This window comes from Pseudovirgaria hyperparasitica (assembly GCF_010093815.1).
Source record: "Pseudovirgaria hyperparasitica strain CBS 121739 unplaced genomic scaffold EJ05scaffold_2, whole genome shotgun sequence".
NCBI lineage: Eukaryota > Fungi > Ascomycota > Dothideomycetes > Acrospermales > Acrospermaceae > Pseudovirgaria > Pseudovirgaria hyperparasitica.
The window spans coordinates 999,616-1,026,123 of NW_022985550.1; the positions used below are offsets into that span (position 1 = coordinate 999,616).

The 26,508-nt window shown below is 50.6% G+C and overlaps 6 protein-coding genes across 6 annotated transcripts; 3 read left to right on the forward strand and 3 right to left on the reverse strand.

The window, feature by feature from the left end:
• The first annotated feature begins 236 nt into the window (after nucleotides 1-236).
• EJ05DRAFT_187724 (putative splicing factor 3A subunit 2) lies at nucleotides 237-1,193 on the forward strand. Its single transcript, XM_033739656.1, has 2 exons — nucleotides 237-305; nucleotides 367-1,193. The coding sequence occupies exons 1-2, from the start codon at nucleotides 294-296 to the stop codon at nucleotides 1,054-1,056; spliced, it is 702 nt and encodes a 233-aa protein (XP_033604323.1). The 5' UTR covers nucleotides 237-293; the 3' UTR covers nucleotides 1,057-1,193.
• A 6,337-nt stretch (nucleotides 1,194-7,530) lies between these two features.
• EJ05DRAFT_187848 (uncharacterized protein) lies at nucleotides 7,531-10,076 on the forward strand. Its single transcript, XM_033739657.1, has one exon. The coding sequence runs from the start codon at nucleotides 7,650-7,652 to the stop codon at nucleotides 9,615-9,617; it is 1,968 nt and encodes a 655-aa protein (XP_033604324.1). The 5' UTR covers nucleotides 7,531-7,649; the 3' UTR covers nucleotides 9,618-10,076.
• A 1,465-nt stretch (nucleotides 10,077-11,541) lies between these two features.
• Nucleotides 11,542-13,388, reverse strand: EJ05DRAFT_535197 (ATPase, V1 complex, subunit H). The gene is made up of 3 exons (XM_033749233.1): nucleotides 13,057-13,388; nucleotides 12,470-13,001; nucleotides 11,542-12,417 (listed from the first exon to the last, which is right to left on the reverse strand). The coding sequence occupies exons 1-3, from the start codon at nucleotides 13,352-13,354 to the stop codon at nucleotides 11,808-11,810; spliced, it is 1,440 nt and encodes a 479-aa protein (XP_033604325.1). The 5' UTR covers nucleotides 13,355-13,388; the 3' UTR covers nucleotides 11,542-11,807.
• A 188-nt stretch (nucleotides 13,389-13,576) lies between these two features.
• Nucleotides 13,577-17,058, forward strand: EJ05DRAFT_530380 (ribonuclease R). The gene has a single exon (XM_033748968.1). It carries the CDS (start codon nucleotides 13,654-13,656, stop codon nucleotides 16,612-16,614), a length of 2,961 nt encoding a protein of 986 aa, XP_033604326.1. The 5' UTR covers nucleotides 13,577-13,653; the 3' UTR covers nucleotides 16,615-17,058.
• Nucleotides 17,059-19,596: 2,538 nt separating this feature from the next.
• On the reverse strand, nucleotides 19,597-20,331 carry EJ05DRAFT_472832 (uncharacterized protein). Its single transcript, XM_033743260.1, has one exon. It carries the CDS (start codon nucleotides 20,299-20,301, stop codon nucleotides 19,786-19,788), a length of 516 nt encoding a protein of 171 aa, XP_033604327.1. The 5' UTR covers nucleotides 20,302-20,331; the 3' UTR covers nucleotides 19,597-19,785.
• A 173-nt stretch (nucleotides 20,332-20,504) lies between these two features.
• EJ05DRAFT_187876 (uncharacterized protein) lies at nucleotides 20,505-21,637 on the reverse strand. Its single transcript, XM_033739658.1, has one exon. It carries the CDS (start codon nucleotides 21,348-21,350, stop codon nucleotides 20,709-20,711), a length of 642 nt encoding a protein of 213 aa, XP_033604328.1. The 5' UTR covers nucleotides 21,351-21,637; the 3' UTR covers nucleotides 20,505-20,708.
• Nucleotides 21,638-26,508: the final 4,871 nt, after the last annotated feature.

Consider the following 26,508-nt stretch of genomic DNA (forward strand, 5'->3'; position numbering starts at 1 on the left):
GTTGTTTCTGTCAAGATACGGGTAGCCACGGTCAGTAAGGGAAAGCCGACATCAGACACTAGTGTATAGATGATGACTGGGTCAGCACAGCTGTTTTGCGTGCGGAGTGTATGTGATAGTGAACCGTAAAGTAATGGTAGAAGTTGGCCTGACGTTGATGCTCAAGTCTGCGTGGGGCGCTAGAAGGGTTATGTAAGTGGAGCTCTTCTCTCCGGGGCCGATAGTCATCTTCCTGAGGGCAACTTCACAAGCTCAACCCAGTTCAACGACGCGCCTAGACCCGGATCTCGATCATGGACTACCAGGTATGTCTCGGATTGCACGAGAGCATTTGATAGGGGAAGAACTTGTTGACAATAGAATCAGAATCGCGCCGGCTCAAAGTTTGGAGGAGGTGGTGTTGCCTCGCGTTCAGCTACCAATGCTGATCGACGTGAACGACTTCGCAAGCTTGCTCTCGAGACTATTGATCTTGATAAAGACCCTTACTTCTTCAAAAACCATGTTGGAAGCTATGAATGTCGTCTGTGTCTCACGGTTCATCAAAACGATGGATCCTATCTTGCCCACACCCAAGGTCGCAAGCATCAGACCAACTTGGCCCGTCGTGCTGCTAGGGAAGAGAAGGAGGGCAAGAACCGCCAAAACGCCATGCTAGCTATTCCTGGAATCCAGGTGCGACGCAATCTGATCAAGATTGGGCGTCCTGGCTACAAAATCACGAAGATTCGAGACCCCTTGACCAAACAAATCGGACTGTTCTTTCAACTCCACTACCCCGAGATTACCCCCGACATCGTTCCTCGCGTGCGTTTCATGAGTGCTTTTGAGCAGAAAGTTGAGAACCCAGACAAGAATTATCAGTACCTTCTTGTCGCCGCTGAGCCCTATGAGACTTGCGGATTCAAGCTTCAGAGCCGGGAGGTGGACAGGCGAGATGGAAGGTACTGGACATGGTTCGATAAAGACAGCAAGGAATTCTGGATCCAAGTTCTGTTCAAGTCGGAGCGCGAGGACCGCTACAGTGGAGTACCAGGTCTAGCTCCTAGAAGATGAGAGTGTGGGCGACGGACAGAAGAGAGATTGGTGTCCAAGAATCCATCAGCCCCTTGAAAGCTGGGTGTTTGGCACAAGACATACGAGATAACCTCAAAACAGGTGCCTGAAACTATTTGGGATGGAAGTGGTCACAATATATGGCTCAATTGCTTTCAAAACCAGGGCGTTAGATATCCGGACATGGAAGGAAATGCCTAAAGCAGGAGATAGGGTGCAAGGAGCCGGTAGATGCTGCACTATACTGTAATGGTCTTCAAAGATGGCTGACATATGAAAGCACGTATCTTACCCAGTGAAAACAAAGTCAACCACATCTTGCAAAGTGTGACGTGTGGCACTTGGCTCGGTAGCACATCCGCAAGTCTTCTGCATCTAAGCCCCGTGGCTTTGATCAAATATCGTCGTGTATTACACAGGTCATTGCCTTATCAAAACTCAGTCGTGTGGTTCTGGTGGGACGCAGTAGGATTTTTCCAGACCTCTCAGTTTTCAACGGAACGTGATTCGTGGAGCTGGAATCGCTACCAGATTAAGACATCGTATTCGACTTCTGCGAGTGTTGTGGGGTACCGAGATGTTTGAAGGAGCCAAAGCTCGTTCATAGCATTTACCCATCATGACGTCTACGTTTTCAACCTCCCCAGACCCTTCCCTCCCGAGGTCACCAATATCACAAACGACAGATTCGTTCAATTCCAAGACTGGGCTCAGTCGAATTCAAGTCACTCAACACAGGTGTATTTACTGGAGAGCCGCATCCTCCAATACCGGAATGTTCCTTCACCACTAGCATCAAATTTGGGAAGTCTCACCACCACTATTATTGTGTTTCGTGTACTCAACCAGCCGTATAACACACGACTCATTAACCCTACCAAAACACCTATCTGTGCTGAGAAGTACGCTATTCTTCCTGCAAGGTTCCACACTTCATGAGCCAGATCTTACAATATGATGCGATCGCGTATCACGCGAGCCGGTTTACCCGCTTCTGGCCTACCTCCACAAATGCCACCGACCGTCTTTTGAATGCCATTCTCTTGTGGCTTGTCGAGACAACGACTAAGAGTGGTAAACATATTCTTGGCAGACTGTCCAATCTAGGTTGTATGAGTATGCTTGCTCGATATGTCCAGACGAAAATACTGTATCGATGCCACCTTCCGTTCTTATGAACGACTTAGTATGGCATCTTGTATATTCGTGCATGTCTATGGGGTATCAAGAAGAGCTTTGCACGCCTAGTCATGAGCATATTCTTTAGAAGATCTTCAGGGTCTCTCAACAATCCTCTTCTGGCTTCACGTCCGCTCGTGCAGAATCTTGTGCGGTCTACTGAGTCGACATGACTGTGATATCCATCTCGAAACATTGGACCCACTCTACTAAGTGCATAAGACGACTCGAAACTGGTTTTCTACGGAGTGACTGCTGCAATAGCAAGATTTTGAACTATCAATAGCGCGAACATCCATCTGACTGACTCTTGGCATGGATCCTAATGGCTTGAGGAGACAAGGTGAAGGAGTCATATGATGCTACACAGATGGGTGTTTGGCTGTTTTACGAGAGTCAGTGGGTTTTATTGTCAGTCAAGTTCTAGCCATGGCGGCAGGGTCTATACACGCCTTGAAGAGTCCAGGTCTGGCAGTGTTGCGTTTCCGTCGATAGCACAAAGTCATGAACTCATAAGATATGAACTAAGCTGTGTGGCGCACCAGGGAGTTCCAGGATATTACGCACTGCTCCTTGACTTTAGTAGCTGAATGTCTGTCTCTACAGGGGCTTCCTTTAGAGTATTTTATGGATGCGCAAGCCACACTACTTGGACGCACATGGCGTAGACTTACCAGTACTAAAACTTCGGCCCATTCCCCGCGAGCCTCACAGCTGGCTACTCGTTAGGGACAATATGGCTTGGATACTGCAGACGGAACAATGGGGGACCCTGCAAGAGAACCAGATGACAAGATCTATACTGAGACATCTTCCCCCCCCTCTTCACACGGGCGATGACGGGGGACTGCAGCATTCTCAAGCATTCCTGGAGCACCAAATGCTATCCGGTACTTCCGATCTAACGGTCGCGCATACGGATCTACTACACTATATTGTCTCGTACTACACTATATTGTCTCGTACTACACTATATTGTCTCGAAGACTGGTATACGCCGTCAATCGCGTGAAGGTGCATGGACTTAGAAGCGGGCCAAGGCATGGTCCTTGGACAGTGTTGAGGTTCCAACCGGGCTGTAGAATGTGGCTTAGTCATTACGACGTACAAACCTGAAATTTAGACATGGATGATGCCACCTTGGGTGCCATCTATGCCCCATATTGCAATTTGACGCGTGAACCCCGGTCGCGCGTCCAGAACTAATATGAACAGTATCGCCATCAGTGCATCTGAGGCCAGAGCCTGGATGCTCGAGTCGCTATCCAGCTGCTTGTCGATCCCTGCGTACAGTGTAGAAGACCGATTTTGGAGCTAGACCCACGCAAGGAGCTCCCAAAGATGATGAACGGTAAGGTGGAACATGGCATGGTACAGAACGAGATACGAGACCGGACGAAGCACCACAACGGCGCCAACAGCGCTAGCAACGACACAGGAGCCTAAATGGTGCAACAAACTAAACATGCGGACGCGGATGAATGGGATATAGCGAGCAAAAAGGAGAGAAATGAGCGTAGATTGCGGATACAAAAGGAGGGGGATCTACCATGAACAGATACAACTTGGAAACCGGGGACGGAGAAAGAGAAGGAAGAGTCATCGAGTCAGACGACAGGACTTCTAACAGGCAGTCGTCTGCAGCTGGCAAAGCAGCGAATGATGCGAGCGATGCAGATGCCGTTTGCGGCAGAAGAGCAGCATCAGCAGCACTAGCCTTTGACGCCTAGTAGATCTGAACCCATGCATGATGCCGCCGTAGTGTTGTAGCCAGGCCAGGTCTCGTCTGTGAGTGGATGGGAGAAGGACGGCCCTTGTCCTCGTCCAAAGTCATCGAGTGATCATGGGACATGGACATAAGCAGTGTAAAAGCGAATAATCATTATTATGGGATGTTTGCGAGCTGCTAGGGCGCTGAAAGGCCATATACGACTAACTACTGGTCCGCGGACGACTCGCTTCATCCCGCAGGGTTTACTGAATCGACCAGAGACCGCGATCTGCTCCAGTCAACGATTAGTGGGTGGTGGTGGTGGTGTCCCAGTGGGGTGGCTTGATGAAGGTGAGAGTCGGGGCCGGGGATTATCTACTGTCAACCTCAGACGGCTGCTGACAAGGACACTGCTACTGCTTCTGGACAGTGTTTTGCTTTGCCCACTGCATCGAGCACTGCCTGGGTACCCTGGAAGTAAAGGCAGCCGAGTGCAGTTGAATACATTGTTGGGATCCCTGAATGTCTCTCCATTCAACCATGATCAGGCTTCACGACATTGCGTATTAGACGATCATCCATGCTGGCGGCAGCGGCTCGGCGCATCGTTATGTGGGGCTGCACTCATAGTGCTCCATGGCTTTTCTGAATCTACCTTTGTCATGCAGCTCTCCAGATGACCTGCAGGCTGCAGTAAGCTCTTCACTAGCCTGTAGGCCTGCTCTGGAAGTGAACTAATTCTCCTCACCATCCTACTCCGCAGCCAATCTGAGACTATCATTATTGATGGTCATCGCTATCGCTTCCACTGTTGCACGCCTGATACGTAGAGGCAACTATTCGTTCGCTAAAAGGACCTGTCAGGATCGCCCTTTGGCATCTGTCCTGTACTACCTTGTTTCTTGTCGTATCCAGCTGGCTAAACCATCCTGATTCTAGGGTCATACTCGAGGAACGAGTCATGGTGCGGGGGAAGTATCGTAATCACTTACAGTTTGCGTATCTATCCTGTCTGCCACCTTCCGATCGCAAGATTTGTTAATCCGCTGGTGGGTACGTCTTTGATGTTAACATCATGCTCGGCGTCAAATACAGGCCACTCCATCTGGGCAATGTTCTTCGTGGTGCAGGCGGCGCAGGTGCAGGTGCAGGTATAGATGCAATCGATACACATATAAGGCGCTAAAACGATGGCGATCTGAGCGGGAGTCCTGCCGTCCGCCAGGGTGGCCTGCTCGCGCTCGCTATCCATGCCCTGGTACTGTAATAATGAACGCTCGTTATGATATTCACCCGGACAAGTGCACTTTTGGCCAAGAAATACCTGTTCAGGCTTCATTATACACTCAACATTCTTCTTCACGGGCCCGCTCTCGGGGCTTGTTTATGTTAATCACTCTCGAAAGCAGGGTGACGAAGACTGCAAGCCGATACTTACTTTTCCCACTGCTTCTCTTGTCTGTTCTCCATATCCCGGATAGAGATAATACCGAGCGCCACTTGATGTACCGTGTTTGTCTATTCGTGAGTTCGCTGCATGCTTTTTAAACAAAGTAATTTCCTGTATCGTATGCCATGTCTAGTATATCGACTTCTCACATGAGGGTCTTAAGGCATTTGCTCGTCTATCGTCTTTATCCTAACATTTAGACCCTCGATTCCAATGTGACACACCCTCCACAGTCTCGAGCTTTACGGCCGCTGCTGCCGTTGCCGTAACCCGCAGCCAAAGCAGGCAGTAGTAATAATAGCTGCCGTGAGTGAACGGAGGTTGTAGTAGATGTCTGTGGTGCCGTTAACGGCCTATCATTGCACAGGGCCTACTCCACCAGTTCGCCCGTGCTGGGTTGCTTTACATCTATCCTCACCCACACCCCTTACGCAGCCCTCCTAATATCGCAGCATCACGAACTCTTTGGCACTTTGTTTTTGTCGTGCGTCTAGGGGGGTGCGACTGGTCCCATTTGTGCATCAGCTGCAGCCCTATAACACACTATTCTCCCTGTCAAACCTGCGGGTATCTCCCGCTGTTGGGGCCGCCTAATTACATGCCCCCAGTCCCGTCTCTTGTGGCGCGCTCGCTCAACGCAAGCCGGACCGCTCGTGCTTCCTCCAGTATACTTCCAGGTTTCACCACCAACGGCTCTCTTGAAGACCCTTCGCCGTCTAGGGTTGATTTGTGGAACATACTGCTCACTCTGAGACGTCTCACTAGTCTACTCTAAGGTGCGCAAGCTTTCCCAGCTCTCACATATTGCTTGTCATTTATTATACTCTCGGTATCGCGACAGTGGTGACTTCTGCCACCGCGCGGCCAGGCAGCTGTCCGCCGACGGGTACATCCATTCTTTCTGCATTGCTAGTTTTGGGATCTGCTTGGCTCCGCACCAAACTAGGATGTCTAGGCGATGTCTGAGGCGATCACCCTCTGTGGCTCGTTATCATACATGGGATATACCAGGATAATGAATACTGATGAGCGGAGTAGGCTGTGTGAACGCGTCGTCGTTTTTCTGGGCTGTCACTATCCGTCGAAGAAAGAGGCAGACTGATAATCACCACCATCATCATCAACGTCATCGTCATCGTCATCAGACACAAATTCTCTCCATCGCTAAGACCGTTAGATTGTTGATGTCTAATTAGCAGACGAACTAATAAAGCAGCGTAGTCTAGTATTAGTTGAGTTTGCTTGTTAATAGTCGTTGAGGGGGTAGTAATAGAGGCGAGAGAGCGTGTGCAAGTTGGGTGGCTTCGGTCGCGGCTAGGCTGGTTAGGCGGCTTGTCTAGTGGGTTGCCTACGCCTACTTACCTTTTTGCCAGTGCCACTCCGCAAAGCAACCTTGTGAACGGCCCTGCCTGCCTTGCCTTGCCTTGCACTCACACACACACACACTCACTCACTCACACACACACACTCACTGACCACTTACTCACACTACTCACGCTACCCATACTACCCACACACTTGTTCACTTACTCACTTGCTCACTTGCTCATCAAGCATCCTCCGCCGTCCGCCGCCAAACTTACCACTTGCATCTCCTGGTCCCAGTCTCCAGACAACCAGTCGCAGCATTCGCTATTATTCCCAAAACAGCAACTTGCATCTGCCCGACTGTTGCAGGTCAAGCCTTTTTGTCTCAACCATCTTGCTACTGCTTTTGCCAGCTAGGGTCGCTCGGTCACTCTTGCCACGCCGCCGCTATAGATCCGGATCCCACCCTGTTGCTGTTCCACTCCGGGATCGTGCAGCCACGCCTCTCCTCCCCACCGCGTCGTCGTCCAACCATCACCAACCTGCATCTTCGCTAGACGTTGATGTCCTATCGCGTCGCTCCGCGTTCTAACACTATCGCGACGACCGTATCATCGTCGCCAGTTCTTCTCGCACGCCTCGCGACTGCTTCGTGATCCCGCCGGGCACGTCAACAAGAGCCGTCCAGCTCCGGGACAGCTCGTTGCCTTTTTGGCATGTCCTCGATGTCCTATCATCCAGTATCGGCATCTCTAAACGGTGGAGGTATCGCTTCGAGTCTGATGGACGGTTCAGGGACAATTAATCCGGCTGCCTTGAACTCTGCAGGTATGTTAAACCCGCCGTCAACTTTGCAAATCTGCGCTTGCTCGTGAAACTGGCCACGACTCACTCAGCTAAATCACCTACACACGATAAGACTGCACAGTTACACCCGCTGTTCGCATGCGTTCCAACATCAATTCGCTAACTTCTACTTCCGTGGACACAGGTCTCGCCGGCGCCAATCAATCCGCAACCTCCCAACCGAGCCCACGCGGCGTCAAACGAGGTCGATCACCTGGAGAATATGGCGATGGAGCCAGCATCGTAAAGGAAGAGAATGGTACGATGAGTTCTCCTCTTCATTCAATAACGAGAACGTGCACTGACGCGTCAACCGCAGGACGAGAAGCAAAGCGTGGAAAACCCAAGGCTACCGACGACAGCCCGGCCTCTCAGAAGACATCTCAATCCAGTCACCCTGTTGCAGGGCCTGTTCGGACTCCACAATTGAAAGCTCAGTCTTTACCTCAGACGTCGCCCCCTCAGTCCTCTCCGCCTAAATCCACACCAAGCAAAGGCGCCGTATTGAAAGCTCTTCCCACGGTAAGGGATCACACCACGGACCAATTAAACCCAGAAGGCGATGAATATATCCCACGGGAGTATGACGATGCCGGTGAGAAAAAGGTGTCACCTATGGGCGATCCACTTGGTGGACGAGAGTACAGGTGTCGGACTTTCCTCGTGCCCAATCGTGGGAACAAACTCTTCATGCTTGCCACCGAGTGTGCCCGCGTTCTAGGTTACCGTGATTCTTACCTTCTTTTCAACAAGAATAGGTCTCTCTACAAGATCATCGCGACGCAGCCTGAAAAAGACGACTTGATTAACCAAGACGTTCTTCCCTACTCGTACCGCTCACGACAGATCGCCATTGTTACTGCTCGCTCAATGTTTCGACAATTTGGGAGTCGCTTGGTCAAAGACGGTAGACGCGTAAGGGACGACTATTGGGAGAGCAAAGCTCGCAAACAAGGTTTCACCGAGGAAGATGCTGCCGGGGAAAAGAGACCAGGGGGAGCGAAACAACGAGAAGCAGCAGCAGCCGAAGCCTCTACTGCCCATCAATTGACATCCCTCCCCCATGGCGAGATTATATACAGCAATGGACCAATCCCTACCGACCATGGCATTGGTCCACACCATCACATCAACCCTACTACACTCGCGCCTTTACCAATGATCAACATCCCCGCGGCCGACGAACATATGAGAAGAGATTATAGTAACATACAACGTCCCCGACACGAGATTGCTGGAGCACCCGCGTATCATGACCGTACTACACCTAGCGGAGCCGCAGAGATTCTGAATCAAAGCGCTCAGGCCGCAGAATTCAACAAGTCCCTCGGCAATCAGCGATCGGAGCGGGAGCAGTATATGTCGGAATACTGGAAGAGACCACACGAAGTACCTGGTTCTCCACCGCGACAGGGAACGGTGGATGGCGATAATGCAACTGTGGTCTCTCAAACCATTCAATCTCCTGCTCCTGCACCAGCTGTTGCTTCCACCTCACAGAGTTTGCCGCCTCGAGCTCAGCCTCCTCCTCACTTGATTAGCGGTCAAAGCTACCCGCAGACGCAACATCACCCGCCTACCATGCAATCACCCATGCACCCAATGCATAATCCACTGCGACCAGAGCAAATGCATCATCGATCTCCTAGCATGGGCATGGGTTCGTCTGGACCGCCTGGTCAACCTGCATACGGCTATCCAAACAGTCAAATGTGGCCGCCACAGCAGCCTCAACCTTCGCCACTTGGCCAGCACCACAACATGCAACAATACGGACAGCCACCGCCCCAGCAACAATCACCTCACCCTCAACAGCCTCAGCTACATCAATCGCCCCAAATGCATCACGCACAAAGTACTGGTTCCATGCATGGTATGCCCATGGGCTACCCTACAGCTGGCGGGATGAATGCACCTGGGTACTCTGGCATGGGAAGAAGTCCATACCAGCCTGGCGCCAATCCTCAGCAGTTCATGCACCAAAGCAGTGCTGCGCAACAACCTGGCATGCAGGGCTGGGCTCCTCAGCAGGGACAACAGGCACAACAGCCGAATTGGAACTTCTGAGGCAGCAGACATCGCCAGATTCGCGTTTCCCGTATTGCTAGAAGACCATATCAGTTACACTGCCCTTGCATCGCTACGCAACGCATATGCGTCTCTCGAGGGTGACAAACTAAGACGATTGTCAGCATCAACGCTTCTTTGCGCCAGCTTGCACCAACCAAACCTCAAGGCAAGAGGGTTGAGCTTGGATCAGGAATAAATCTGCATCGACGATAATCTCACTCAAGTTTGTTTGTTTGCTCGTCACATCTATTCAGACATCATGACCTGTACATTATGAACTGCCTTACACTACCCTCAGTCATGGTACATCGTTGGATCTTTCTTTCTTTCTTCTTTCTTATATGCACCCATTGCACTCATTTGGTGGCGTCCAGGTGGAGTCGAGGCTGCATTTGAGCCATACATAAGGTTATTCGGTTCTTTCGATTGGGAATATTCTTGGATTTCGCATTGCTCGTTCCGGACGATTCACGGGTTATCGCACTCATGGTACCACATTGAGATTGTGGATCGCCCTTGGTGACCCGTTGGGACGCTCATGCACAACGACTCAGACGATCTACGACTTATGGATGGACATACAGCTCGAAACGATACCGAACCTACATTGCAGCAAAGTTGAATAGGCTTGTTCTACGATCGAATGGGCTGTGTCATCGCTCCCGGAAACATCTCTCTCCTGCAGTCGTCAACGTTTTCCATTACCTGCAATCCCATCAGTTCTCATTTACTTGCTGGTTGCCAAGGCACATTTTTCGCGCATCATCTCTCGTCACATGGGGTTTTTTTCAAGTCTCTTAATCATACAATTTCTCAGCATATCCCCTCTCGTTATCGCGGTTCATTACGGAGATTGAACACGTCATCTTGCTAAGCGGATTAGCAATAGTCGTCGGTGAATCGTCACGTGCATTTTAGGGTTGGGGCTGTGCAGCATCATCGTCATTATCATCATCATTCTCATTTTCGCTATCATCAGGCCACGGGAGTATGACGAGCGGAGTCGTATGTCTTGCAGGACGGGATCGAACGACGCCGACATGAAGGAAGGAGGGCGAGCATGAACATCGGGGTTTTGATGATGACGACGACGTCGCAAGATTCCCCCGTTCGCTGGGATATACACAGTCGCACGCGGCGCGGCGCCTCCTGATAATCATTAATATCTATTCCATCTTTTTTATCTCCTGAATATCAGACCGCATTTTTCGATTTTCCTGATTTGTGCTCCTCGTCTTCTATTTTTTGGTGTTTTTGGTGTTTTTGGTGTTATGTGCACACATGGACTTGTCAACTGTTGTATCGGACCCTGTGAAGCGGCGAGCGGCTCCGTACTAACTTCGTTGTGACCATCTGACCCTTCAATGCCTCCTGTGTCCTCACCTATATACGATACGCCATTATACATTAATCCACCACCACCACCAAAGAGATAGTACAGGACACATCAAAACGCAATACCTGTTCTCTATCCATCCATCCATCCATCTATCCATCTCCATATTAATCAACCCGTCCGTACGTTGTGCCAATGCCAAGTTAATGTCAATGCCAATGTCCGTCACTCATTCAATCAATCAGTTACATACCATACCATGCCATGCCGCACCGCCGTCCTGCCACAGAGCTGGTTTTCTTTTTGATATTTTTGTATTTTGTATTTTGTGTGTTGTTATATTTGTATCTTGTTATATTTGTATCTTGTTATATTTGTATCTTATTATATTTGTATCTTGTTATATTTGTATCTTGCTTGTAGTCTGTAGTAGTTGATTAGGTTGAGAGCAAGAGACGACGACGTTATTGGTGTGTGTGTGTGTGTGTGTGTGTGTGTTCATACGATGCGGCGGATTATGATGAATATATATTGTATGTATGACACACTACACACTGGAACGAGACATGAGATGCGTTTCAATGCGGGGAGGATGTCATTGAGAACATGGTTATAGTTTTGTTTCTAGTAGGGAGAGGGGGTTGGTTTTGTTCTGGGATTGGAGTGGGGTTATTTTGACGATCATAGATGAGGGAAAGCGACGAAAGGGGAAAAGGAAGATGTGTGGGCGTGGGTGTGGGACGGTGCATGAAATGAAGTATAATGGATGGATGATTGGGCTGCTAAATCTATCGCGTACAAAACCATGCAGGACCACAAAAACACAACGACGTCCCGGGTCTACAGGGCTCCTACTCAAAGGTATACCTCAGCCACTCGCCGACTGCACGCAGACTCTCCCATCGCACGGCCTCGTCGCGGTCCTGCATCAGCTCCATAACCCGCGTCTTCAACCCGAGTTTTTCCAACTGCGCGCGCTTCTCGGGCACCTCCTTGACCAGACTTGCGATATCATTGCATCCGATCGCGAGCACTTGCTTGTCTGTGTCCCACGTCTTGCCCAGGATCTCGGCGAGTTTCTTGGGTAGGGCACCCTTGTCGTCCTCGAGGATGCGGCGGGCGTTTTCGCGCCAGAAGGCTGGGCTGCGGTGAGGTGGTGACCAGCGGAGGTGTCCGGATTGGACTTCGGCGGCGTAGCTGTCGAAGGTGGTTTGCGTCTTGGTGTATTCTTCAAGGGTGCTGGTGAGGGCTTTGAGGTCTTCCTGGGCGTCTTCGTCGGTGAGGTGGCGCGATTGGAGAGTGCTGAGGAAGGAGGGCAGCTTGGCGAATGTGGCAGCGGGGAGGAGTGTGGACGGGTTACTGGTGAGGAGGTTGTGCAGCGTGCTGAGGAGGAGACGGGTGGTCTTTTCTTTGGGGGAGAGACGCAGGAGTTGGACGTAGAGGATGATAATGTCGTGCTCCCTGGTGTGTGGGTTAGTATTGCAATCGCAGTTGACGGAGTCGCAGAACTTACTCGTTCAATCCATCCCCAACCAGCTCACCCTCGAAGCTCAGTTGCCATATTACGAGTAAAACATGATAAAGTAGTTGTAAGCCAACGCCGCCCCCGATGGTTGTATCAACGCTTCGAATGCTGCCTCCGGCTCCGCTTCGCATTGTTGAGTCCCCGTCTCTGCCTGAGCCTGCAGCAGCCCGTAGGATGTCTATCAAGGGATCCAAGGTTTCCTTCCTCTGTTCCCAGAACAGCTCTCTTGACTTCTCCGTCTTGAGGACTAATGAATATTGTTGAACGGCAATGTCTTGTTGCATGGAATCGGAGCTCTTGGCAAGGATCGACAAGTAGCTGTACAACTGAGGCAGGGCTTTCGCGACCTTAGTCTGATCCTTTCTCGAGAACGACTGCGCATGTGATATCAGCGCAGACAGTACCGTTGATGTGAGTAGCGGGATCGCATCTTCTTTATTGTTGTTCGTCTTCAGCAGCGGGAGGAATGGATCAAAGGGGGCAGCGTGCTTTGCTAGACCTGATGTCAAAGACGGAATATCTGTATAACATATTAGCTTTATATACATGATATCGGATGGCAAGGGACTTTGTACCATCTAAAAGATCCCCGGTCAGTACTAGCATGTACTGGACGATGTCACCTCTCTTGGATGCCGTCTTCTGGAATATGCTGTCAGAGCCGTTGCCGCCCAGGAGGAGCTGTACAAAGCCGTCGACATCTCCTTCTATCGTTTGCTTGCGCTGCTCTTTGCGGACCTTGTCAATTGACTTGATCTTCTTAAGGTCGGCATCGCTAATAGTTCCTGCCCGTACAGCTCCTTCCCAGGATATGGGTCTCGCTCGAATGTTGTTCTGCAGAGAAACAATGTACATCGGTGGATCGAGAGACATGTTGTGAAGATGTTGAGCGGGTTTCGTGACCAGGAATGTTGGAAATGGCTTGGTCACTGACGTTGGCTCCAAGCACCGACGTAAATGCTGCGGTAAGCTCCAGCCTGCTTTGAGGTTGTGATCGTTGGTGCGCTATATCAATCACACCGGTATAAGAACTGCGCAGGCTCTCTGACATAATCAAACGACTCCGAAAACTTCACACCACAACTACATAATTACCGCATGCGACTAGCACTCCGGATAGAGCTACATTCATACAAGTCGAGGTCCTCTATCTGAGGATACCAAGTACAAATATGACAAGTTTGAAGCGCTCGCTTGCCTCAGACCCAACTTCGGCAAACTTGTCCAGCAAAGTTTATGTTAGGTCGACAAAGAGCGGCAAAGTCCAAAAGATAGTCCGAGAGGTCTACTTGAGACAAGACATACCATGCTCCTCGAAACTCTGCCATCGATGCCTAGAGAATGCCCCAGCGGACTATCATGACAAGGCCTCCAGGTTTGTCCTTTCCGCCACGCCGGCTGGAACAAAGGCCTTTCCCAATGGCCACTACATCATTCCGGATACGAACGCCTTTTTAAACGGCATGGACCTGTTCGAGGTGGACTCTGCATTTTACGATGTAGTCATTCTGCAAACAGTGCTTGAAGAGGTCAAAAATAGGTCCCTCCCCATCTATCATCGGCTTGTAGCCTTAGCCAACAACGAGGATAAACGATTTTATGTCTTCTTCAACGATTTCAGATTAGAAACTTATGTCACGCGAGATCGTGCCGAGACCATCAACGACCGTAATGATCGTGCAGTGCGCAAAGCCGTATCATGGTATCAGCAGCATCTTGAGCAAGCCGTCAAATCACGTGGCTCGCAAAGATGTCCCTCAGTCATCATGCTCAGCGATGATAGAGCTAACCTAGAGAAGGCGAAGGCCGAGAAAGTGACGGGTTCTACATTATCTAAATACCTGTCAGGACTGGACAATGCTGACCAGCTGCTTGACATGCTGAGCTCTTCTCAAGAACAGCGCGAGATCAAAACAGGACCGAGAGAGTTATTCTACCCTGAATACTATACCATGTCGAAGATGAATACAGGGGTGAAGGCTGGCACACTTCACCAAGGCATTTTCAACGTCTCTCAATACAACTACCTAGAGGGCTCAATACATGTACCAGCGTTCGAAAAGTCTTTGCTGATCCTTGGTCGAGAGAATAGCAACCGGGCTGTCAGTGGTGATGTTGTCTGTGTCGAGATACTGCCAAAGGACCAGTGGAAAGCGCCTTCAACAACCATTGTTGAGGAAGAGACTGTCAACAAGAACGACAACGCAGACGAGGAGAGCTCGGAAGGCGTGATCTCAGAACGAGAGCGTCGAGCACTCCAAGATGAAGTAAAGAAGGTGCACGGAACAAGCGCTGAAGGCAGGCCACAGCCTACTGCCCGTGTGGTTGGTGTCATCAAACGCAATTGGCGACAATACGTTGGACACGTCGACAAGGATTCTGTAAAAGCAGGGTCAAAACAGAGCAGGCAGCAACAAAGCGTGTTTCTCATTCCTATGGATAAACGTATTCCGAAGATCCGTATGCGCACTCGTCAGGCTGGAGAGCTACTGGGTAAGCGTGTTCTGGTCACGATAGACTCCTGGGATCGAGATTCCCGGTATCCTGTTGGTCATTTTGTCCGCTCATTGGGCGAACTCGAAACCAAAGGCGCAGAGACGGAAGCGTTGCTGCTTGAGTATGATGTCCAATACCGACCATTTCCAAAGACTGTACTGGACTGCCTCCCAGCTGAAGGGCACGACTGGAGAGTCCCAGCCAGCACAGACGATCCAGGCTGGCAAGGCCGACGAGACCTGCGCGATCTCATTGTGTGCAGTATCGACCCACCAGGTTGCGTTGACATTGATGACGCTCTGCATGCACGTAAACTACCTAACGGTAACTTTGAGGTTGGCGTCCATATCGCCGACGTCTCTCATTTTGTCAAGCCTAACAATGCCATGGACAAAGAGGCTAGCATGCGTGGCACTACTGTCTATCTGGTTGACAAGCGTATTGATATGTTACCCATGCTGCTAGGCACCGATCTATGCTCGCTCAAACCCTACGTAGAACGCTACGCATTCTCCGTGCTCTGGGAAATCACCCCTGAAGCCGACATTGTCAAGGCCGACTTTACCAAATCCGTCATCCGTTCCCGCGAAGCCTTTGCCTACGAGCAAGCGCAACTCCGCATCGACGACGCATCCCAGAATGACGAACTCACTCAAGGCATGCGCACCCTTCTCGTGCTCTCCAAAAAGCTCAAGGCCAAACGCATGGCTGCCGGCGCCCTTAATCTCGCCAGCCCGGAAGTCCGCGTGCAGACCGAGTCTGAGACTAGTGATCCGGTCGACGTCAAGACGAAACAACTCGTCGACACCAACTCCCTCGTCGAGGAGTTCATGTTGCTCGCCAACACGAGTGTTGCTGGCAAGATCTACGCTGCATTCCCGCAGACGGCACTCCTGCGTCGCCACGGCGCACCTCCAAAGAACAACTTTGCGGAGCTCGCAAACCAGCTTAAGGTCAAGAAAGGTCTAGAGCTTCGCGTGGACAGCAGCAAAGCACTCGCCGACTCCCTCGACACATGCGTCGACCCGCAGCAGCCATTCTTCAACACCCTCGTGCGCATCCTAGCGACGCGCTGCATGATGTCAGCAGAGTACTTCTGCTCCGGCACGCAGGCGTATCCCGAATTCAGACACTACGGCCTGGCATCCGAGATCTATACCCACTTCACGTCTCCAATCCGAAGATATGCAGATCTGGAGGCCCATCGCCAACTTGCCGCCGCAATCGACTACGAGCCGCTCGACGCCAGCCTGCACTCGCGCGGCAAGCTCGAAGCCGTGTGTCGCAACATCAATGTGCGTCACCGCAATGCCCAGCACGCGGGCCGCGCGTCCGTGGAGTACTATGTCGGGCAGGCGCTCAAGGGCCGTGTCGTCGACGAAGACGGTTTCGTGATGCGTGTGTTCTCGAACGGATTCGTGGTGTTTGTGCCGCGGTTCGGTATCGAGGGCTTGATCCGGCTGCGGGATCTTGGCACGCCGGAGCCGGAAGGGGTGTTTGACGCGGAGGAGTATGTGCTGCAGACGACGGGCAGCAGGACGGTCAGGGTCGAGCTGTTCCAGCCGGTGAGAGTGCGCATCCAGGATGAGGTAGAGGAGAGCACGGGCAAGCGCAAGGTCAAACTGGGGCTGTTGTGAGGCCGTGATGACATGATGTCACAGCCCGGCGATATCTATTCATAGTCCGGCTATATAATGGGCCCATCACTATTGTATATGCAATGTACCCGTACACTAACTACCGCAACTATCGACAAATCCACAATCCATCAAAACAATAATCGTCCCTCCCAATTCATCCTCACTACTTACCACCTCGGCCCATCTAAATCCGGAAATCCGCCCCGACAAAAAAAACCCAGCATCCCATCCATCTCGCTTCACCTCATCTCATTAACAGCCCCACTGAATCGCCCCACCCATCTACGCTCCGGCCATCTCCCTCCTCTCTCATCAGATCAAGATTGAGATCGAGATCGACACCTTACCCGCACGCAAATATGCCTGGCGGTATGTATACCCATATATCATGTCCGAGCGCGCGCTTGAGCAAAATCTCGTAAAAACGTAGTAATAGAATGCGTGAAAAAGGAAATATTGGACTAGGCCTTTTTAGGTCGCGGTCGTATGATTATGATCTAGGGATACTAGGTATACTATACCTTGGAAACTATATGAGGCTGCTAGGCTGAGTAAGTTGATTGGTTGGTGGGAGGGTGATGTGCGCGGTGCGGCGGGATGGGCTAGAGTGTGTGTGGCTAGGTATATATGGTAATAGGTAAAGTACACGTACGTCCGTGATAGTATACATATATAGTTGTATACAGTCATACGTCCGTGTTGACGTATGTATGTACTACTATATATACACACGTAATTACATAACGCATGTACGTATACACACGCACACGCACGAAAATAGCCAAGAACATCCAGTAAACACAACCCTCCAACCCCTTCAAGTAATAACAAATACCAGTACCGTATCATCTCATAGCATACTCCCCAAGATCACATACTTCTTACTAGTCCCACTCTTCCACGGCCATACACCCTTCTAGCACTACAAACTATAAACACGCGATCTACTACAAATAGTCCTGTACTTCGTTGATAAGTCTGAATAATTCCATATCTCCCCCTTTCCCCCCCCCCCCACGCTCGGCGATATATTAATTCTCTACGTAGTAAATAAAAAATTCAAATATATATAAAAATATCCGGATGTTTTATGGTTTATAACCCGGTACGTCGGCGTCGGGCATGTCGGCGCATGTCGGTGTGTGCAGGACCGGCTGTTTAGCATGACGCTGTATATCTAGGTACGGAGCAGTATAGAACAGCACAGCACAGCATATCACAGCATAGTATGGCACAGCCCATGCGTTCGTGCGTAAACAATGACAGATGACAGGTGACAGGTGACAGGTGACAGATCAATCATAGACAGCCTCACCGTTCGTTCGTGCGTAAAGTAATGACAGATTATCCAGAAAATATCAAAATCCAACGATTATCTCCGTCACGCCTATCCTATACACGTTCAGGAATCCTTCCTTCTTTAGGCCTTCTGTTATTCGTTTATCAGCTTTTGTCCATCGTCGGCCGACTTAGACGAACCTAGCCTAGCTAACTAACCTAGCTGAGCAGGCTCGCCAAGGCTAGTTGGTAGGGAGATGGGAGATACTTAAGAGAGACATAGTTAGAGTTTGACGTATGGACCTCGATCTCCATCCCTTTTGCAGTTGCTGGTAGTGGGAGTGGTTCTGGGTCTGGGACTGGGACTGGGACTGGGACTGGGACTGCTGGCCTTATCGATTGCGAGTGGTTCCCGATGCCGATGTCAGTGCGTGCCGCGCGGATGGGGCGAGGCGTGTGGACAGAGCCGTGGTACGTATTTGGAGTGTTTGGGTGAGTGGGGCTTGGGGCTTGGGGCTTGAGGAGGTTGGTGGTGGTTTGGTGGTGGTGATGATGGGATTAGATGTTAGAGGTGTCTAGTCTAGTTAGTACACATATCGGAAGGAGAGAAGGAGGAGGGAAAAAAGTGCAAGTGCAAGTAGAAGTCATGATGTAGCATGAGGATTTGTTCATTTAGGTTGTTAGTTGGTTGTGTTATCTGTGTCTGTCTGGTTACCTAGTTGAGTTGAGCGATTGGTAGGAAATACAATTAATACTTAACCTGCTATATGAGATGCTTAGTATATACATTCCCGCTTCTTAGTCTATATAACTTGAATTATACACATTATGCCAAGGGATAAAGATGGTAAATGTGGGAAATGGTAGATATTCAGATAATATTAATATGGTGCTTGAGCTAGGATAGAAAGGTGAAACACATAGCTATCTATACTTGTTACAGCTAGTATTTACCACTTACTATTGACTATACGCTCCATATAATTCAATCCCATTCAACCCGATTAGTACAAGACTAATCCCGTTCGTTCCAACGCCCTATCCAACGTCCAATCGACGCGATGCCATTGTCACCTTTGCATAATCCTTCCTTCTCTTCAGATGTATACATGCAGCAGCATACAACCCCAATCCTCCTCTCTGACCCAGCCCAGCCCAGCCCCAGCCCCAGCCCTGTCTCGCCCTATCCAGCCCCAGCCAGCTCGCAAATCTGGTCGTCGGTTCATAGACAGATCTGGTCGCAGCCCTGTCATCGATCCGGTCCCGTTCCAGTCCCTGTCGTTGTCATCGATCCAGCCCTGCCATAGTCATACATCTAGCCATATATTCTAGCCACAGATCGCAGCCATAAATCTATCCGTAGACTGTAGCCGTAGATCGCGAGCCGCGGGTCTAAGTGTATCCGTCATTATTACCCGTAGTATAGTATCACCCGTAGTACTACCCGGCACACAATAGTAGTATCCCAGATCTCGCACCACCACCAGATCGCCCCAATCCAGACCCGAGGTAAACGTCCACGGCCATTTTAAGCTTTGAGTCCAGCTCAGCCCAGTCTAGCCTAGTCTGGACAGCCTCGGCTAGCTGGCTACTCAGCTAGCCCTTTTAAGGCAAAGGTACAGGTGTACTTATGATATAGCTACGTATTATCTAAGCCAACGACCCCACCATGCCTTTCCTATCCCTCTCCAGATACCACCACCACCACCTAGCTACCTTACCTAAGCCCGTATCTACTAGGTAGTACTCTGCCCAAACACTAAAGGTCCGCGGACAAAACTCAACCTAACCTACCCTAACTTAACCGTTCGAACCATTTAAACAAAAAAGGCCCGCCGCCGGGTCGGTCGGCGCCAAACTTAATGCATTGCCGCAATGGCTGCATTGGGATTAGCTGGCGATGAATTGTAGGGAAGGCCGAAGGTGAGAGGTGAATTGGTTTGGTGTAGTGTTTGGGGGCGGGGATCGGGGATCTGAGATCTGAGATCGGATAATTGGGATCGGATGCTTGATGGTGTATGATTTATAATTGATGGTGAGTGATGAGTGATGTTGAATGGTGAGTGAGATTTTGGGTGAGAGTTTGGGGGTCGATGTAATGGAGAGGGGACGAGAGGTGGTATGTACGTTGTACGCCGGTTGTTTGCTGTGAATTGAGATAGGAAGGGGAGAGGTGAGGAAGGAGTGGTGATATAGATGGGTGGTAGTGAGACGCGTGTATTTGGCGCAACGTGCTACAGTACATATAGTATATGCAGGGCAGGTACATGCATGCAATGCAGGTGATGGGTTGGTAGCTTGACACCTTGACAGCTTGGACAGGTACGCGCCACGGCAACTATACATGACAGTCACGACAACGTGTATCAGTGTGGCGCAAGACAGGCACGCATGATTCAATACCATGACAAAAGAGACGCGAAAGCAAGATATGTGGTACTAGTAGTAGTGATGTTATTGCTACTATCTGGTAGCTAGCTAGTGCAGGAGCTACGACACTTTCCAAGACGGAATATATACATGAAAAAGAATATAGAGAGTGCGCGGTGAGAGGTTTAGCTGATGTGGATGAAAGGAAAGGACATATCATGTCTGACCTGGCGGGGTTTGATATATGTATGTATGCATGTGTGTGTATTTGTGCGACAGGTTGATAGGAGATAAAGTGTGTATGTTTGTGAACAAGGCAAAAAAAGTGGGTATCTTTTGAATATGCGCGACAAGGTGCCAACATGATGGATTCCCCATCCTCAGTATATATGCAAAGTATGCGGCCTCGGTATGCAGGATGCGGAACGGAAGGAGAAAAAAAATCACAAGTGCCGCCGACCTTGCGTCCATTGTCCAGCACGGATTTCGAAGTCTGACTGCGCGGCTGATTTCTCCAGGTCAAAATCGAAGTCTGACACCTCAGATACGGACGGGTACTGTCGGTGTGACTGAACCGAGGTGGTGTTTGGGGAAGGGGGAGTTGCAATGTCGCTGCTGCTCTCGTGCTTGGACGGCCGGTATGGGGTGGGCGGTCTGTCCTGCGAGTAGATGCTCGAGCCCCTTCGTCTGCTGGGTGGATATGTGGATTTGTTGTTGTGGGCAGACATTGGTCTGGAGAAGTTTGGGCTTTGCGGCATCTGCGCTGTGGATGGACGGTCGATGAGTGGTTCGTCCTTTTCGTAGGTGCATTGTGTAGTGATGATGGCGACTGGGAGTGGTTTCTTGGGCATGCCCATGTATCGTGAGGAGCGTCGGGTGTACTGACTCGGCCTTCGCCATGATTCAATCTCCTCGTCGTCGAGGGGTGTGATGGATCTATGACTGAAAATGGAAACTCGTCGGGAACGTTTGCGGTAGATGCACAGGACGGTGACGCTGATTGCGACGACAATGATACCCAGACAGGATCCAAGAACGATCCAGAGGTTCCGCTTGCTGGGGGATTGGGAGGATAGTTCAGCCATATTGATGCAACCTGGCAGTCGATGCTATGTGAAAAAGGATCCGGGCGATGAAGAGAGCTTTATGCCATTCGCGATGGTATGGTTAGTGACCAGCTATCTAGCGGGGTAGTCTGGTATTTGGAAAGAATGCGAGCAGATGGTGAATAATGTCCGACTGAAATATCGAAGTTGACGAGACGGTCCAATGGGCGAGAGGCAGGATTGGGTTCATGCAACGGAGAATATCCAAAGAACCGGAAAAGGAATATGTGGTTCTGGGAGAATCGGTGGTAGAGGATCCCCGGAACCGACGACCAGTGGGGCGGAACGAAGGGAGGGCAGAAAGCCGTGAATGCTAGGTAGTAGTATGTAATTATGTCTGTTGAGGCTGCACAGAACGACTGGACGGCGATGAACAGAATGTAAGATATTATCAGGGCGAATTGAGGTGGTACAAATCAAAAGAGAGACAGAGGAGTTGGAAGGCGGGGAACAACAGAATATAGACAGGATAAAAGGATATGGTCTCTCTCAAATGGACGATTAGAGAGGAACAGGGGCGCAAGAGTCGGTGAGCGGGCTCGAGCGATGAGAGATGATTAGATGGAGGGGGAAGAGTGGTATCGTGCAGGACAGGGCTAGACAAAGTGGTAGCAAGTCCGACGCCATACTGGGTTCAGAGCGGAGGCTAAAGCGATGTATTGCGAGTGAATGCAAGAAAGCAGAGGCAAAGAGCCCTGGAGGGAAGAAATGGAGACACGATAGGCAGGCCGGTCGTGTTTCGCGCAGCTCTATCTGGAGACTACGGGAGAGAAGAGTGGAGAATGGAGAGCTTGGAGAGGGGTCGAGTGGGCATGTGGATAGCAGACTAGTGATTAGCTACATACTGCTACTGTAACTACTTGGAGATGGTGGTGGGGTGGAGTGTATTGTGTGTGTTTATGTGTTGAGTGGTTGAGTGAGTGGAGTGGGCCGGGATAACGTGGGCTGTTTGGTACCTGGCTTTAGTCTGCCTGTACCTATGCGGGCTGGGCGGCCTGTGCCTGTCAGTGTGTCAGTGTCACCCTGGGACCTGTCCATGTCCATGTCCATGTCCCAATGTCCAGTCAGTGTCGTGATAGCAGTCCAGTGTTGCAGTAGTAATGGCAGTAAATAGTTATAGCATATGTCCCTGTCCCTGTCGCCGTCCTTGATCCTCTCATTACTGCTGTTAGCACTGCCACGTCCGTGTGTGTGTGCTGCATGCCTCCGTAAACCATCATTACTACCCTCCACCATTTCGCATTCGCACAAGGGACATGCCTGCCACCGATCAGACTTGGCCGTCGATACTCCTCGCATCATGATCGTGCACATCATCCGGCCAAAGGAGCGCTAGATGACTGGGCTGAAGATCGTTTCCAGATAGACGACATGCGAATTGTCATGTCGACTCTCAGCTGTCAGATCGCAGGACTCAAGACCAGACCGTCAGGAATATCCGAAGGGGGGACGGTCATCAGAAACTCCGAAGATGTGCAAGGAGTAATTACTATGTATTAGTAGTGTTGTAGTTTATGTAGTATAGTGTGGTGAGTGAAGGATGAGGAGGGGGGACGCCCAGAAGCCGGAGACGAACGGCAGCGGGAGTACCTGAACTGCCAGCCTGGCTATGTAATTACCTGCCCTGCCTACTACTACTACTACTACCTACCGTCGACGCCGTAATGCTGCTGCTGCTAGACTATGGACTGTGGAGTGCGTTATGGAGAGTATCAGTTAGTTGGTGTACAGCCTTGTGGAGTTGTAAATTACCGTGCGTCGATTGGAGTGCATGCTCTCATAGCATCGATACAGTATATCTGCACCTCTGAAGCCGCAGATGGATCATTTGACCTCCACTCTTGACCCTGAACCTTGACCTGCCTCGACGACCTCGACACTGGCAGTAATAATAACAAGCTGTATGATGTATAGCCTGTGTCTGTATCATGTATCCTGTATCCTGTATCATGTATCATGTACCTGCATCCTGTATTACCATGTCCTCTGTAGCTGTGTCTGTGCGGCTTTGCGGCGTCTTGACAATTGACAGATACCGCGCCCAGACCAGCCCGCGATCCCGTCCAACTCCCCCTCAGGTAGTTGTTTTACACTTTTCGAAGCTTCAGATGCACCCGCGCCGCCTCCTGGCAGCAGCTTTACAACGGCAACGAACAATTGAACGACAACAACAGCCTATTCACGTCTTTATCATCTTGCCATATCGCGTTGTCGTCTCCAGACAAATATTGTACCAGGTACTCGCCTCTCCACTCCTCCATCCTACGGACACGGCTGATCCGCATTCCTTTTCAGGGACACCACCATGTCGAATGCCTCTAATTCCCACTACGCATGCACCTGACCGCTAGATGCATACAGCCTGCATCAAACTCCCCCTTCACTCCAGGCTCGGCTGTACAACCGACTCGCTGTGCTGCATGAACCTGCATACTATCACATCATTCTTCCCGGCTCCTGTCCATCGCTGCATCGCCTCCTTCCTCCGTTTGCCGACCTTAGCTGTCAGTAATCTCCGTCTGAGACGAGACCGGGACAGGCATCTCTCATCTCCATCTTCAAGCTTCATCGCCAACTTCAACTCCATTACCATCACCATCACCACTTTATCGACGACGACTGCTTTCATGACATGCCATACCATGCGAGCTATCCATCCTTTGATGCGCTAGTAGAATCAATGGCCCCTAGTGTCCTGCTACACTACTCTATTAATCGCGATGCCGTCCAGTCTAACATGCTCGATCCCAGCAGAGAGGCGCAGATGGCACCTCTCGTCGGATCTCCATCTTCTCCAGCAACTTGGTCGTCGGCAAGGAAGATGCACCTTCATCTCCAGATCCATGTCTATTGTTGCGATGCTGAAACACGATAGTCCATTTTTGGTTGAGCTAGGCATACCATAATGAGACGAGAATGGCTGTATTTCGGATCTCTATATCCAAGTACTCGACTCGACAGCAGCCCGAATCGCCAATAGCCTGCTGGAACGTTCTCATTGATGATTATTGCACACTTGCTGGCGACACTCTTACAATTGTTGAATCCGACTCTCGCCTCGCGCGGCAACCCTGCCGTCTCATACAATCAATCCATTCCCTTAAGATGTAAGTACTCTGTACATCCTTCCCTGCCGAGGCCTGGTGGCGCTTGGTCAGCTGCCTTCGTCGCTCCCGAGTCTCTCACCATCATCTCTTGGAGCGCCACAGTCGCACTAGTGAATGTCAGGTCCTTGACACGCATCATGTAAAGTCATCGACGCGCGCATCTGGCGCCGCAATAGACGACACTACCGCTGACCTGTATCTTGCGACTTCACCGCCTTTCTTGCTTGCAGGCCGTTCCATGTCCTGCTCACCCGCCGAGGCAGATCATCAATAAAAAAGGTACTTCTTCCACACGAGTCAAGCACACTGCAATCTTCGATTGTCCATTTCTCAGCCCTGTCCGGTCCATCTGACCTCGTCTGCCGAACGCTCGGCCAATTCTCACTCCTATCGTCCAATCATGCCGGACACGCCAAACGACCAGATCGCTTCTCAACTGCATTCCACACGCACAGCAAATTAACAAACATCTCCAAAACCTGTCACATGGTGTAGATGGCAGATCAGCCACTATCTCTCATTGCCGTCGTCCAAGCCTTGCATCTTCTCACCATGCCCGTCAAGGACATCGAACTTACACAGGGTATCCTGCCTGCCACACTTCGCTCCTGACCACCATCAAACACCATGGAAGCGCACTCCGATCATCACTGCAATATCTGTCAATGTCCGCAGCTTCGTGAGTATTCGGAATTCCCTGCATATGAGGTCACCCCTGTAATAACACCACCAAGATACTACATAATAGTTGGATCTTGACGGACTGGCTTTCTAGCGAGACTCTAGCGCTGACTTTGCCCTCTCGTCCATCCGCCAATCACACATCCAAAACCCATACTCTATGATACATCCATTTCACGCTATCGTCGAACTGCTGCTCGTCCACTCTTCTGGCACCCAATCGCATCTGCAATCTGCCGCATCCCACGAGAGTACCATTGTCAAAATCCTGCTCCAGCCTTGAAAAATGCTCGTCAGCCCTGTCAAGCAGAGCTTTTTGTCTGTACACGTTGCACTTGCTAACGACCGCTAGTTGCATGCCTTGGAAGAGGATTGAAGATGTATGGTTGCGCTAGGCTTGCGTACCGCTTCTGGAACCCGTTCTCGTACGAGCTTGAGAAGTCGTGGTGTCGTGAGTGCAACATGCATCCACATCGACGACTTACGCCGCGACGACACACGCACATCATCCATGCAACACCACCACGTTCACTCTTCGACTTGCCTGTTCAGTCCGCGAGACTGTATGAGACATATCATGATTATCGTGCCCTGACATGAATACACGTGGCTCGGCATGTTCGAACCGACCTTCTCAGCCCTTGCCGCACCACCATCACGACTCACCGATCAGTAATAGCCATCACCTGCATTCAGCTTCGCCATGGTCGGCTTGCGACGTACATTCATCGACAACCAGTGTCAAACTTGACCAATCGGGACGAACTTAACAATGTACTCGTGGTCGTGTCGAAATGATAGACTAATTGACTGAACGAATCCCCTAAAATCTGACTTGATAACCATGTCCATACCTCCGACGACACACGGCACTGGTCCAATCACATTTCGCGATACACCACTCTGCGACAGTGCTCTATCGTGACCAGAGTCGTCTCCACGAACACGATCTTCCCGCCCACCTGGGAGGTTTCGTGCATCTTTACAGGGGATAATGTGACAAATTAGATGCCAAAGAGCGTTGTCCGTGGTGCCGAGCGTCGTTGTAGAAGGGGTATCCATCTCTTGATTTCGCACATCATTACAGGGGGAATGAGACAAATTCAATACCAAAGTGTTTCGTCGACCGTGCCATGTGTCGATGCAGAAAGCGTTTCCCATCTCTTCGAACCCTAGAGCCTGCACCTGCCCTTATCCCTAACATGAACAGAGACCCTAAAGGTCTCGCTATGCATGCTTCTGTGTGCGGTCGTTGTTCGACAGGACTTGCCACCTAAAAAGGGGTCCTTTCTTACTGCATCTCGCAGGCGTAGTCATTGTTCTTATGTACTAGTAATGCCAAAGCTGAA